Here is a 14085-nt window from a genome sequence, read left to right on the forward strand (position 1 = left end):
AAAAAACGTTGAAGTACATCTTTTTTTAATCAAGCATCACTCACACTTCTGCAGCATGCAAAGAGTACGAAGACCAAGATTTTAACCGGCGACGACAGAAAAAAATATCTTCTGTCCATTTTTGAGATCACTACAAATCTGTTGTAGTGCAGATGTTTGTTGAATCAAAAGTGTGTGAGCACCTGTAACATCTTCTTGTGTGTGGCGTTTTTTCCATACTCGCGGCAAAGCTGTTCGTTGAGTGCCTGCAGCTCTCGCCCAAACTGGATCATCCTCTCTGTGGCTGCCTGGTTCCCTCCACAAAGCTGTCTACCATTACTCCAGCCCTCCTCTGTCAGCAACAGATGCACACATGCCAAAACAGTTAAACTACACGGATACAATCCCAAAAGCTGAATGCAAAAAAACATATGAAGAAATGCAAAAAAAAGCAACAACAACAACAACAAACATAAAGATCAATCAGATTGAGGGAAGCATGTGTGCAGAAAGGAAAACAAAGAAATACCTGATGATATGCTTTTAAAAGGAGCATGTTAAATTGAGATCTCTGAATGTGTGTGTGTGTGTGTGTGTGTGTGTGTGTGTGTGTGTGTGTGTGTGTGTGTGTGTGTGTGTGTGTGTGTGTGTGTGTGTGTGCGTGTGTGTGTGTGTGAGTGAGTGAGCACCTGTGACCCCATTGCCAATGCTGTTGTCATCCGGCTGAAGAATCTCTTCATGTTTGTATGTGCCGTTCATGATCCGTGCTGAGGAGCTCTCAACAACCCCATTGGTATAGTGCTCTGCTTCAATCTCCATCTCACTGTCACTTCACCAATAGGTTCACAAATACGGGGACACAAAAGATAACACATAGAAGCGTTACACAGAGGTTCACGGATCAGATTTGATTGACAGTGGCAGCTGGCTTTAAAAAAAATAACACTACTACTATCACAGGCACACCGAAAGATATGGTGTCATCTTTTTTTTTTCCCAATAGAGCCCAGGCCGACTCAGCCAGTGAGGGCAGCAGGAGGAAAACAGCACAGACAGAAGTGTCTCATGTCAAATTTCCAAACTTGTTCAAACATCACTGTAGAATGGCAAAATCCTAGTAAAATGTCAACTGAGAAAATTGGCTTTCAGGGCTTTGATAGAAAATGATATCGATTCATCTAAGCAGAAAAAACTTTGCATGAAAACTGAGCATGGCTTGATATTGTTCAATCAGACTTCCTTCCCAATAACGTTTAGCTTGCAGTGATTACATACGCTACATGTTTTTGGTAATGATTTACAGATGATAACTTATGTGGCACCTTAAAAAAAAAAAAAAAAAAAAAATTATACAACTTATCATGACTACAACATACGTCCATACCTCAAATTATTTGAAGTGAGTCCTTTCAAATCAGTTCTGATTCGGTTACTGATACCGTTAAACTTGTTCATTGTTTATTTGCCTTAGACTAACTCCATGATAAATGTCTGACTTTATCTGCATGGAATGACAATGGCACGCCCTCCTACCTTGTTTCCTGGGTGCTGTTGGCACTGTGAGGCTGGCTCTTTGTGGAGTCAGATGAGTTGGACTCGGAGTAGTTGACAGAGGAAGGGGAGGAAGAGGTTGAGGAAGATGCAGAGGAGGAGATGCTAGGGTATTTGACGCTGCTGCTGCCAGGGCCACTGTGGCTCTTTGATTTGTTGGAGGGAGTCACCCCGTTACTGCAGGTCGGGCTGTCTGCTCCTGCGTGATGATTTGTGGGAGGGGGTTAGAAGGAAAAATATGTATAAATAAATTGTTACAGTAGCTGGGAAACACGTTTGTTTGGTGTTAATGTTCCAGAAACACATTCAGTAGAAATGAGCTTGCTTACCTCCGGTGTGCAGGTGTGTGATGCTGGTTCCGTGGCGGGGGCTGAGGCTGGGTGAGCCAGGGTAACTGTCCTGGGACTTTGGCGAGCGAATGGTCAAGCAGCAGACCTCACTGTCTGTACCGTTCACCATCTCCACAAACTGACGACACCTTCAACGCAAAGCAAACCGTTAAAGGCTTAGCTGGTATCTACTTAAAACTAAGATTTGAGGAACAGACATCACATATTTCTCATTAAACTCCACATTCACAGCAGTGTTAGGACGGGGAAAACAGCATTTCTTAGCTTGAAGGATAATATATTGTACCAGCATCTTGGTGCTGTATTTTATCATAATCGTTAATAAACACAGAGACTTACTTCAACATGAACAGTAGGTTGGGGTTGTGCTCTAACAGGCCGGGATAAAGCTGCTGAGTAGCTTCTATGGCTTCACCCACCCGTCCTGCCAGCACCAGCTTCTGTATTCCTATTGGAAAAAGTAACAGGGTGCTATTTTCATTGATCAAGAGGAGCCATGCTTTCTCAGCAAATATTTGATAGAGGCCAGTGTATTATTCATAGAGGTGAATGATCACTGACAACAAAACACACACATACTATTTTATTTTTTACATCTTGTTTTTCTTCTTTACATCTTTTTTTTTTTAATGATGGGATACATTACTTTTTCAAACACTGTAATAAACTTTCTGATATCAAACACTACACTACACTTCGCTAGACTCGATAGACTACGCTACGCTAAACAACACTACACTGTGGGAGGCCATGGCTCAGAGGTAGAGTCGGTTGTCTCTCAATCAGAAGGTCGGGGGTCCGATCCCAATCCTCAATTCCTGCAGCCACATGTCCGATGTGTCTTTGGGCAAGGCGGCACTTAACTCCAAGTTGCTCCTGCTGCTTCATCAGCGGTGTATAAATGTGTATGAATTGGATTAGTTACTTCTGATGGTCACTTAACAGAGAAGCCTCTGCATTAAGTGTGTGAATGGGTAGGTGTGACCTGCGGCACAAATGCCCTTTGAGTAGTCGGAAGACTAGAAAAAGCGCTCTCAAGTTATTTAACCATTTTGCCAGCTACACTATGCTACATTACACGGCGCTACGCTACGCTTCACTAGACTGAACGACTTAAAGATGGATTGCGGTTATAAAACCCGCAAGAGAAAAGATTGTTAGGGAGAAATACTTGACACAAGGCTAGAGAAAAAAAACTCTTAGAAGTAATGTAATCAATGTGAGCTAGGTTTAAAATGAGCAAACTGTAGCTACATTTTCTGCATTTATGCAAAGAGAATGCGATAGCTTCCCAGAGCCAACATAGCAGCTAACAACTCTCTACTACTATAGCTAGCTCTGCTAACTAGAAAGAAAGCTGAATAGCAACTGTGGTGTCGCTTCAGAAGTGTTTATAAGTTTCCCATTTAAAGAGCAGGGATGCGTTTATGTGTTGTTTTTAATTAATATAGAGAAGTACGGCTATCAGAAGTTACAAACACATTTGATATAAAGGAAATTGTGTTAGAAATGCTCATCCTGCCTTTGAAATTATTTGATAATGTACTGGTATATCATATTTGAAATAGTCGTTTGTGGCTGGTTGATTCACTCACTTTGTCTGTTCTTTATAGATGTCTGGTCCTCTTGTATCATCGTCTCCGTGGCTCTGGCAAATGCTGTTGCAGTGGCACAGTACCCATGATGCACCAAGTAGCTGGACACCATACTTGAGAGAAAAATATGAAAACACTGTTTAATAGTTGAATAACTTAATTTCTCTGCTAATTGAATCCATACCACTGATAGACCAAATCATACAAAGTATTTGTCTGTGCTACTTTTTGTAAACAGGGCAGAGATGACACCGAGTGACATCAACCATCTGCCATTTTAAGCATCTCAATACTTGTCCCTTAAAATTGATGACTTCTTGTGCTTCCTAACATGAGAAAACATAGTTTACACATGTATGGGCTGTGAGAGACACAAAAAGAGACCTTATTAATTCAGTAAGGGATGATCCAGTACAGGGACAAGGGAAAAGGCTGGAGTTGCTGCTTCATCATATATTTTCATAATGCAGCACAGTGAGGTTACTACGTAGCCCCTGAAGACCCAAAAAGAAATAAAGAAAATATCTTGTGCGCACAACAGTTGGACTTCCCACAATTTAATTAACTTGTGCACAATTTTCTTTTACTTTTTGGGACTTAATGGGCTCCATAGGTTACAAATGATTTTTTTTTGCCAGATTTTTATTTTATTTTATTGTTTCTTCATCTGTACTGTAGTTCATAAACCTCTGATACTCTAGCGCAGTGGTTCTCAACTGGTCTAGCCTCAGGACACCTAAAAATGTCAGCAAATAGTGAAGTTTGGAGAGAATTTACAAACACCACAGCAATTCAAGACTAGAAAACAAGACTGTTTCGTTTCTAATGATGATTCAGTTTTGAAAGCATCATGCTTCATGTGCTAGCTTTTCTCTGCACACAACACACTGAGGTTGTTCTTTTGTTTTCCTCAATGTAAGAAAACAAATGCTAAAAGAGAAATAGGAAAGAGAGGGTAACTTTGTAATGTCAATACAAGAGGGGGAGAACTTAAAATGATAAACAGTGGAAGTCTACTAACTCATTGTCTTGGAGAGAGATTAATTGGAAAAACATTGTAAGATTTTTTATAACACCAGCACTAAAGCATACAGGTCAGACTGTATGGAGAGGATGTGGGGTAGCAAGAGCAAACCATCATCATGTCTCCTGGGATCGCTCTGTGATTCAAAACTACTGGAAAGCTGTCAGAAATAGCATGGAAAAGGTTTTATGCTTTAAAGACTTATATCTGGGAAACTTCTTTGCTCTTCCAAAGCTAAGCTTTCCTTTTACTAGACTGTATTACACTGGTTTAATGTAATGAATTACATGTTTGTAATGGAAAAATGTACATTTATCTTGAGACTCAAGAGTGATGTATTTGATGAATGTTGGAAAAGATGGATTGAGTTTATAAAAAGGATTTCAGGTGAAGAGCTGAAGTTGTATCGTAATTCCCCTGGTTCTGTGCTACACACAGATTGTTGTGCTTTTACGTTTGCAGTATGTTTGTTTTTATTTTTCTGTTTTTTTTGTCTTTCATCTTTTTTTTTTTTAAGTTAGAGACAAACTGGTGTACACCATTTTTAAATATACATGGTGTCATATTTGCATTTCACCATGCTCTCTGGCAGATGAATAGGTGCATTACTGCCACCTACTGAGTATGAATAAACAACCCTACTACACATCTTCCTTAAAATAAAATCAGAGCACATTTGCCACAACTTTTTTTAGGTTAATACCAGATGTAGAAAGGGGCCGTAGAGAGATTTGTGTGTGAATGTTTTCAGAGTTGTAGAAACTGAACCTTACTTCTGCAGGACGGCCTGCCACTCCCCCAGCCTCTCTCCTATAGGATAGCGAGCAATCATGCCGTGGATCTTGGCCCTCCATTCACTCATATAGTCCTCGATGTCAAACACAAACGGCTGCTGACCAAAGTTAGCATCCACGATCTCACCCGGGGTTTGTAACCCCACTGTGGGATACAGATTGGGCTGGAAGATATTAAAGATAAAAAGTCATTCAGGTTAGTTTTTGCATTGTTTTGAAATGCAACATCAACAGGCATATACATTAAGATGTGTGTTAGACAATATATTTCATTATCAGAGCTGCAAAATCTTTAGAAGATTTGTGATAATAATTGGTTTGTGATGTAAGAAGGCTTGTTTGTGTATCTACAACATAACAAACTGGCCAACCTGTGGCCTTTTTCATGACTGTTTCGTGTTGTTTTTAAAGGTTTTTGGTTTTGAAAATCTTGAGGTTAGAGCTTGTTAAGTTCTGGTTATGAAAAGTCTTGCTTTAAAAAAAAAAAAAAAAAGGCCGGACGTTGGCGTAAAATGTTCTATTGCTTTAACTGAATAAGATCATTAGGTTAAATTGGACTTTTGGAAAATGCAAAGAAGAACAACAAAAGACAAAACTAACACAAACACCTAGTTTGATGATCCTTTGCTTTGACAGAGGTTAATCACTCCTTCAGTTCTGTTCTTAAAACCTATTTGGCTGGATAAAACGGATAAAGTGGCTGTTTTTTTCCGTAGGGAATGTTCCAGTGAATTGTGGCCACTGGACAATAAAAGGATATATTCCAACCAATCTGCCAACATAAGCTGCAATTAGATTTGGTTCTGCAAGGTCAACATTTTATTAAATGTAATTTCATAGTTTTTCAGCCACTACAGCTACAAGAATGGAATGGCAGGGTCATATTGGTTTTGTTTCAAATATAAGCTGAGGTTAAGAAAAAAAAACTGTGTTCCAAGTGTTATTCAACCAGAGCAAAACTGTACATCTTCCTTAAAAACTACCGTAGATACAGCTGAGAGTGTTTTTAAAAGAAGCATGATAGTACTGAATAAAAAGACAACTCAATGATGGCGGTAAATGAAATAAGAGATGTCCATGAGAATAGAGAGAATATTAAGTTAAATTACATAATAAATCACAGGCAGTGTTGGTTTGCATATCATGAAAACTGTGCAGCACTAAAGCACATACAATGATACTTACAGGGAGGTCTGTGAAAGCAACACCTGAGGGATGAAATGAAAAACAATTTCAGTACAGCATGAGGATTTCAAGTTACAAAATAAAAGTATTGGTTACTATATCACACAATAATATTATAATATACTGTAATAAAATAATAATAAAATACAATACATAAAATGTTCACCAACCCAAACTGATTCCATTTTTGGTGTAAAAGCAAGTGTTGTTGATGAGGTTAACACAGCAGCCAATGACATCCCCCGTGGTGAATGTTGGGCCGTACGGTTGGCCGGTCCCAGAGGAGCAGAAGGAGTGGCCGTCATCTCCGTGGTAACCGTATGAGTGCTTGTCCCATCCTAAAACAAGGATGAGATGAAGTTGTAACTTGATAGAAGATCCTTGTGTTACATTTGTTGTGTAGCCATTAACCCACAGAAAACAGTCTGTGTGCTGTTTTACAGAACCATAGGGACTATTTGAAGTTGAACTTGTCATAGGTCACTCTAAAAAACAGAAGTGATTGTTGAAGGAGGGGAGACGGTTACTCATAAACTTCTGCTGCTCAGATTTTCCCATCTGACAACCACCGCCTGCAGGGTGTCGCATGAAAACACACTCACACTTTCTGACTTTAGCAAGTGATGCAGTGCTATGGAAGACCAGGAGGGGGATCTCACCAAACTAAGGAAACTGGTGAGTCACTGCAAACAGGAATAGCAGCACAAGAGGCTAAACCAGGAGACTACAGTGGGGAGGGGGGGGGGGGGGGGTCATGATTTGCTTATTCTTTTTCCTGATTTCTTGTTCCTTCAGGTGCTGATGCATGTGCTACTGAAACAGCCAGACTTTTTTGCCTACTACAGCTGTAGAGTAATAAACTTGTTTTTTTACTAGTAAAGACATTTTGTAATGATTTATTTCACAAGTCTATTTCCTTATCATTACCCACAATGTCTTCTTGAGAAACCTTTGTCATTCAAGCCTTTGTCATAAGTAATGTGAGCTTTTCCTGCCGGGACTTAAACAGTTGTTTACAAGAAAAATGTCTTACTGTTCCTTCTGATTTGTTTATCTAAGTTAGCTATAGCTAACCACCTCACTGCTGTAGTTTACATAACATGATATACAATTTTGGTTTTCAAAACAATTCAAACTGAACGTTCTCTGAAAACCATGTTGTGTTTTTATTTTATGTGCGTGTGCTAAATTCTGTATTTCTTTACAGCATGAACAGAGAAATAAAACATCAAATAACCACTTAAAAAGTGAGCGAAGCTTTGTGCATAGTAATTCCACAAGCAAAAGGTGCTAGTTACCAATACATGAAGATGCAGTATACATGTAGCCAATCCATAATCAGACCTAAGACAACCTCAGTCTACACAGTATGTGTATACTATAAGTACAGACACTTTAAGCATCTTAACAGGGTCATATACGTCCAGTGTTTTGCAAGACAAATATAATGCCCCCAACATTTATCTGACCAGAGAAAACATGTTAACCTCAGTTACTTTGTAAATCAAATCTGACAAAGGTTAAGATTCACTAGACCAAAGTGACTGAGTCAATGTTTTTCATTATGTTAAATTGGTATTTGATACACTTTTTAAAGTGCATTTCTGACTACACAAACACTTCCTTATACCTGTCAGTCACTCAATTCACACGTACATTCGTTTAATGTTGAGGCAGAGTTTCTAGCACGAGGACACTTAGGATAGAACCAATGATCAGTCCTAGAGTGGACACTAACATGTGAGCCTCAGCTGCTCTAAGGCAAGGCAACAAATCAGGATTCTGCCGCCTTCAGGATGATTCCTCTACACAGCAAGATCAAAAAGAAAAAACTTTGTTCACAGACCTTAGAGACTTACTCTTAGTTAGCTGGAGGACAACCTTTTTATGCCTTAAGTTGAATTCTTATATAGTTTTAGATTTAGGAATTGACTCAGCTGAAAGGGACCTGAACCTGAAAGCATTGAGCTCAATCAGTGTCTCTTCAATCACAGCTTGTCTGTTGTTGCCAAAAAGCAAAGCGGGGTTAGTGAAAGTAGGTCGTCAGTGAGCTGACATATTAGATGCGTACTTGATCTGTGAGCATGTAATAAAGTATTAAACTTTAGCAAAATTGTGTTTGTTTTGCTCTTAATTTCATGTGTATTTGAGTTTTTCTTTTAACTTGACCTAATACTCTTTTGTCTCTCCACGTTTTCCTATGAGTATGTATATAGCCCTGTGTGTGTAGTGTGTCTCTGTGTGTGTGTCTGTGGTGAGGTATTAGATTAATCTGCTGACAGGGATATTGCCTCTAAAGCCAGGCTCGCTGCTCCAACATGCTAATGAAATGGGCAGGCCTCCACAGCGGGATCAGACACAGAGGTCAGCAGTGGACAATATACTATTACAGCAACATAACGGTAGAATTTGCAGATGAAGGCCCATATGCAATGCACTCTCTCTCTCTCTCTCAACTTGACGTTGACAAAGAGACAGTTTAGTCCAAAGCCGTTTCACATAATGCACTCCGCAAACTTTCAAGGAAAATCTTCATAAATTGGTTGTTCACGCAAGTCCCTGACAGGGGGAGACTATCTCCATCAGACGGGATGGGAGAGGGGGTCCCAGGAGGAAAGACATGACATAAAATTAACTACATGGAAGTGTCTGACGAACCAACATAGTCTTATGCTGTGATGATAGTTTTTCTGCTTCAACACTACGTGTAGTTCAACATATTCAGAATATCAACTAAAGAGCAGGTAAGAACATACTGGCACAGTCTATGGTTGTGCCCTGGTCACAGGAAATAAAGGTCATCACCCCCTCTCACTTGCTGGTGGTGAATTTTCCTGAATATTTCCTGCTGCGTTCTCACACCGGCTCACCAATTAACTAAGAGACAGTAAGAGTTCTTGGTAAAGTTGGAGTGAACAATACATGAAGTTCACACATGAAGCTCATCCAGACACTTTCAGAAAGTTTTCAGGAGTTCTGTGCATGTGTGAAAGCGCAACAATAAGTCTTGTCTAGACTCCTGCTTGGTCCCTCTATTTTACCTTCTCTGTTAAAAACCTCTTCAGTCTCTACTACTGGGAACATGAGGTGTGTGCCTTAAGGAGAGTGCCATACTGCTACAGAGAGAACAGAACAGGTCAACATAATGTACATAGTGCAAAAGAGGATGTTGACCAAATTGAGATGGCTGAAACACCAGACCAGAAAACATGGACAAACCAATGGGTGACATTCAGTAAATATGTCCACTATTTCAAAGTCATGTCACAGCACAGCTTCATAACTTCCCAAACTTAAGTATGACTGTGCAAAATCTTGTCCTACGCTCAAAAGGTTCATTTGGAAACATTGTACAAAGCCTTTTTACGTTGTCTCCTTGCCAAAGTTTTTTAGACCATGGGTTTCCTGGAAATACTTTCCTTTAACTGGTAACTCCCTTATACATCTTTTACCTTAACTACACCACAGGCAGAATGAAATATAGTTGCAGTGTTAGTGCGTCAATTCAACTTCTAAATAAATTCAATACTTCTTTTGGTGATTGGCTGCAAGCTGTTTTCCTTGATAAGGGCATGAAAGAAAACTGAAAGTGAAGTGTTGTTTGGATAACTTTATCTACTTAGTTATTTTGGTCAGTACCTTCCATGGTATTTCATACCAATATTACATATCAATACAAACAAGCCTACTATTGGTATGTTCGGAGTTATCACACTTTTATGTGCTGCTTGACTGGCATAGTGTCCTTACTTTAGAACATAGGACATAAAATGCTTTTCAATTAAATCATCCAAAGGGAAACCCCTTTGATGACTTTCTACAAGTTGTTTATTCAGCGTTTTTAAATGAAAATTCAAGGGCATCCTTAGCTTAAGAGGTCTTATGCAACCAGGTATACGTCCAGATGGACAGAATGAGTTCACAAACCCACAGATACACCGGCCAGAGGAGAGAAACACAAACAAGTACACTAAGAGAGACGCAATCAGTCAGTCCAGGACACACACAGATAAATCCATGGAGTTCGGGACAAACACACACTGGCACACAAATACACTGAGTCAGTCAGAGTTAAGGCAATCAACAGTAATCCGTCTACCAGGGCCATAGACCATCTGTAGTGTGAACCTAGCAACCATAATATTTTCATAGCTAATGTGTGAACCGGTTTGGAAAACACATTCATTCCATGCTCTTCCACTCTTTGTGTGACATTCGACACATGTGAATCAAGAAGCAGGGAGAATGAATGATCTTTGTGTATGTATCTGTGAGAGTGTGTGAGTGTGTACTGAACTACAGGCTGCTGAATTTGCTGCCTGGTGTCCACAGCATTCCACAAACCTCTGCCACAGGACAGATCTTGACTAGTCAATAAGCAGGTCAGATGGCCCCAGACAGGGCTGGAGCCCCCAGGCAGAGCAGGGTAGTGGTCTGATGGTCTGATTGGTTGGCAATGGGCTGTATTCAGTCTCTAGGCTGCTATATGGCTACTACACTTCCTCTTATGTCATGAGAGATTTCTGAACCATTCGTGAATTACATTGTTTGTATGTTTTTATAGGTGTATGTGTGTGTTTTGAGTGTATCAGGATACATAGACAGGGGGTTGAGGGCAATTGAAAAATATACAGCCATAACGCAAAAAGAAAGAATACTTCTAGTAGAGAAGTTGAAGAGCACAAAGAAAATCGGCAAAGATCTTCCTCTTTCAACATTATTGAAAATCCAAATGAATGGCAAAAAAATAACACAATGTATGTCAATTACATTTAGTTTGACCTTACAGAAAGTGATGGAACAGCCAAAACATTTTTTTTGTTTAAGTAGACAAATGCTTGCACAACGATCAGACTATATCAATCTTGTTTTCTTATTCATTGATCTTTGTTGCAGCACATTTGTTGACGCGGCGACTGAATCCAATTTAATTTCTTCTAGTGAACAAAGTCACCAAACAAGGAGACAGCTGCTCTCTGATGGAAATAAAGTTTGATTCAGGCTTTTATTTAGTCTTTTCTTAAATCATACTTGGTGCCATTGTCTTGTTTTGAGCTGGAAAAACTCTGCAGTACTCTTAAGTTTAAGTAGAGTGTATTCACCAAAGTCAGTTCACACATGGTGATGATTTCTAAGCTTCCTGTAAAGTCATGTGTTTATTGTAGATCAGAGCAGGGTTACTTGCTATTGCAGTGAATATATTGTGATTAAAAAAACAATGTATACCTCCCTTTATCTCTGCTACACTTGGTTAAGTCCACTGCCTTTAACCCTGATTCTGGCAGAGACATGAAGTCTGTAACACAACATGTATGGTAAATGGACTTGTATAACACGTTCTGATCTTCGGACTGTATAAAGCACTTTTACAATTCATGTCACAATCACAAATTCACACAGTCTCACACACACATAGGCATGCAACGCCACCGACTATAGTACGTATTAACAACTAACATAACCAAGTAGTTTGGGTGACTTAACCCAACCACACTGAAACAGCTAAGAACACGTTACATTTTCACTTGAATAATATTTTTGATGTGAGTGAGTGTGTGTGTGTGTGTGTGTGTGTGTTGTGTTTGCGATGTACTGCTCTATGTCATTGTGTTATGTTTGTTACAGTTTAGATTTTTCATGCAATGTTTTCATTATGACATGCCATGGGAATGTAGATGTGAATTCGCTTTCCGCTGATTCTGGTAAAATGCATCAAATGGCAACATGTTTAATATTGTTCACCGTCCCTTTACAAATAAGTTAAAATTAATTCAATGTGTTTGAAGGTCTTTATTGAATTACAAAAGGGTTTTGTCCATCCCATCATGCACTTAAAATTCTCATTGTTTCTGTGGTGCAGCCAAGGATGCTATTTTAAGAAATTGCACATCATTTGTTGTTTGGAGGTCGAGTTAATGTCACACAATTCTGTGAGATCAGATTGGTCATACATCTTTTGCCAGTGCAGCCATGAACAATCCACAGTGTGTAATTAAACTGCAGAGCTAACCAGCACCAGGAATAGCTGCAGTGGAGAGTTAATACAACTTCTGAACTTTGGCAGATCAAACAGCAAGTCTGCCTCTTGCATCCATGAGGCAATATTAATCTAAAAAGCTGCACTGTTACAGATTTACAACGAGATGATAAGAAGACCGATATAGTAGAAGTGTGCCATGTGCTCTGGCAACGGGATGCACTTGTACAATAAGACTGACTTTTCTTGTTACAAGTCTTGCTTTTGTATCTTTCTTTGGGTTATTTTTGCATGACTTGAAAGGTCTTGAATGATGCTATTGAACATGCTCCCATATCAATATTAAAAGGTCACATATTATGCTTTTTCTGGTTTTATCTGCTCTTTAGTGTGTTTTCCAAGTGTCCTGTGCATGTTCAGACACATCTATTTGCAAAAATTCAAAGTCCGCGGAAACGCGGCTTCTCCTACGTCCTCCTGTTAGCTGTAGCATTAGCCGCATGTAACGCTCGTTTCTAAGATTTGTCAGTGCGACGTCATTGTCAGTGTGAGATCACTGATCTAAGTCCATTGGCTCGTTGTGGCAAGCCCTGCAGCTCATGTTGCACACCCGTTAACTTCTGTAGCACGCCCACGATATGCTGTAGCCTGCGGTAGCACAGTAGTGCTAAGGTGCTAATGTTTATGCTCCCCTCGGACGGAGCCAGTGGCTGCATTCCCAATATGGTAAAAGAGGCGGGACATTTCCGAGAACCATGCTGAGCAACTGACCAATAAGGACAGAGCGGATCGGCAGACCAATCAAAGCAGACTTGGCCCACGTGGGGCTCTGCAGTGTGGGCTCAGCAGAGCGTAGCTGACAGACTCAGAGCGGAGAGGGAGCAAGGAGGAGCAGTACATGAAAACAGACACTTTTTTCGGACATTATCTATTGTGAACGTACAAAAGTAGGTACATAGATTAAATATAAGAACCCCAAAAAGGGCATAATATGGGCTCTTTAATGTTGAAACAAAAATCTTCTCTAATGAGAGACAGTGGACATCCAAAAACACTTTCTGTTGCAAGTTACAAGCCATTCAGCTGATGTACAGTAAGTGGCTTTAACACTCTCACACACATAATAGCAAAGCAAAGCCAAACAGGGGAGAAAAAGATGGGTAGTAGCAGTTTTTAACAGTACACAATAGATACAGTCGGCTTCGCGTCATAGTTGGGGCGGGGTGTCCCGTGGATTCCTCTCCCCCAGCCACCAATATGCAAACGCACAGATTTTAAACTCCGATGCTAGCGATTACAAGCTGTAATGTCCCATATTGATTGTGTAAATTGACAAAGAAAGATATATTAATACATTGAACAGAATAGGATGGAATTGTTGTCCGATACGTTTTAAAAGACTGGACGAATGATCCAACTAAACGGCCCGAAATGTCGTTTACAGATACCTTTACTTCCTGGTTGAATCACCCGGTAAGAGACCAAATCACATTTGTTATAGATATGATGAATTACACTTAACATACTATTAGTATCCCGGTACCAGCCAACCATTAGCGCTAATACAATTGCATATTTTAGTTAAATCCATGCAACTGCTTATTATTACTATTATTCAAATGTATATTCG

At 39.7% G+C, this 14085-nt stretch overlaps 1 protein-coding gene across 2 annotated transcripts in view; it reads right to left on the reverse strand.

Moving 5' to 3' along the window:
• The window catches only part of ranbp10 (RAN binding protein 10), a 34695-nt gene that overhangs the window by 5745 nt on the left and 14865 nt on the right, over window positions 1-14085 (reverse strand). Inside the window, exons 4-12 of one of the 2 annotated variants that reach the window (XM_061036271.1) lie at window positions 6649-6816; window positions 6479-6501; window positions 5273-5457; window positions 3476-3588; window positions 2220-2328; window positions 1860-2008; window positions 1513-1729; window positions 669-802; window positions 183-331 (exon numbers count right to left, since the gene is read on the reverse strand). In XM_061036271.1, the coding sequence (XP_060892254.1) occupies window positions 183-331; window positions 669-802; window positions 1513-1729; window positions 1860-2008; window positions 2220-2328; window positions 3476-3588; window positions 5273-5457; window positions 6479-6501; window positions 6649-6816 (1247 nt within the window). Of the gene's footprint in view, window positions 1-182; window positions 332-668; window positions 809-1512; window positions 1730-1859; window positions 2009-2219; window positions 2329-3475; window positions 3589-5272; window positions 5458-6478; window positions 6502-6648; window positions 6817-14085 lie in introns of both variants that reach the window. The other variant, XM_061036270.1, reaches the window with a different exon arrangement.

This window comes from Labrus mixtus, chromosome 4 (genome assembly GCF_963584025.1).
Source record: "Labrus mixtus chromosome 4, fLabMix1.1, whole genome shotgun sequence".
Classification (NCBI taxonomy): Eukaryota; Metazoa; Chordata; class Actinopteri; order Labriformes; family Labridae; genus Labrus; species Labrus mixtus.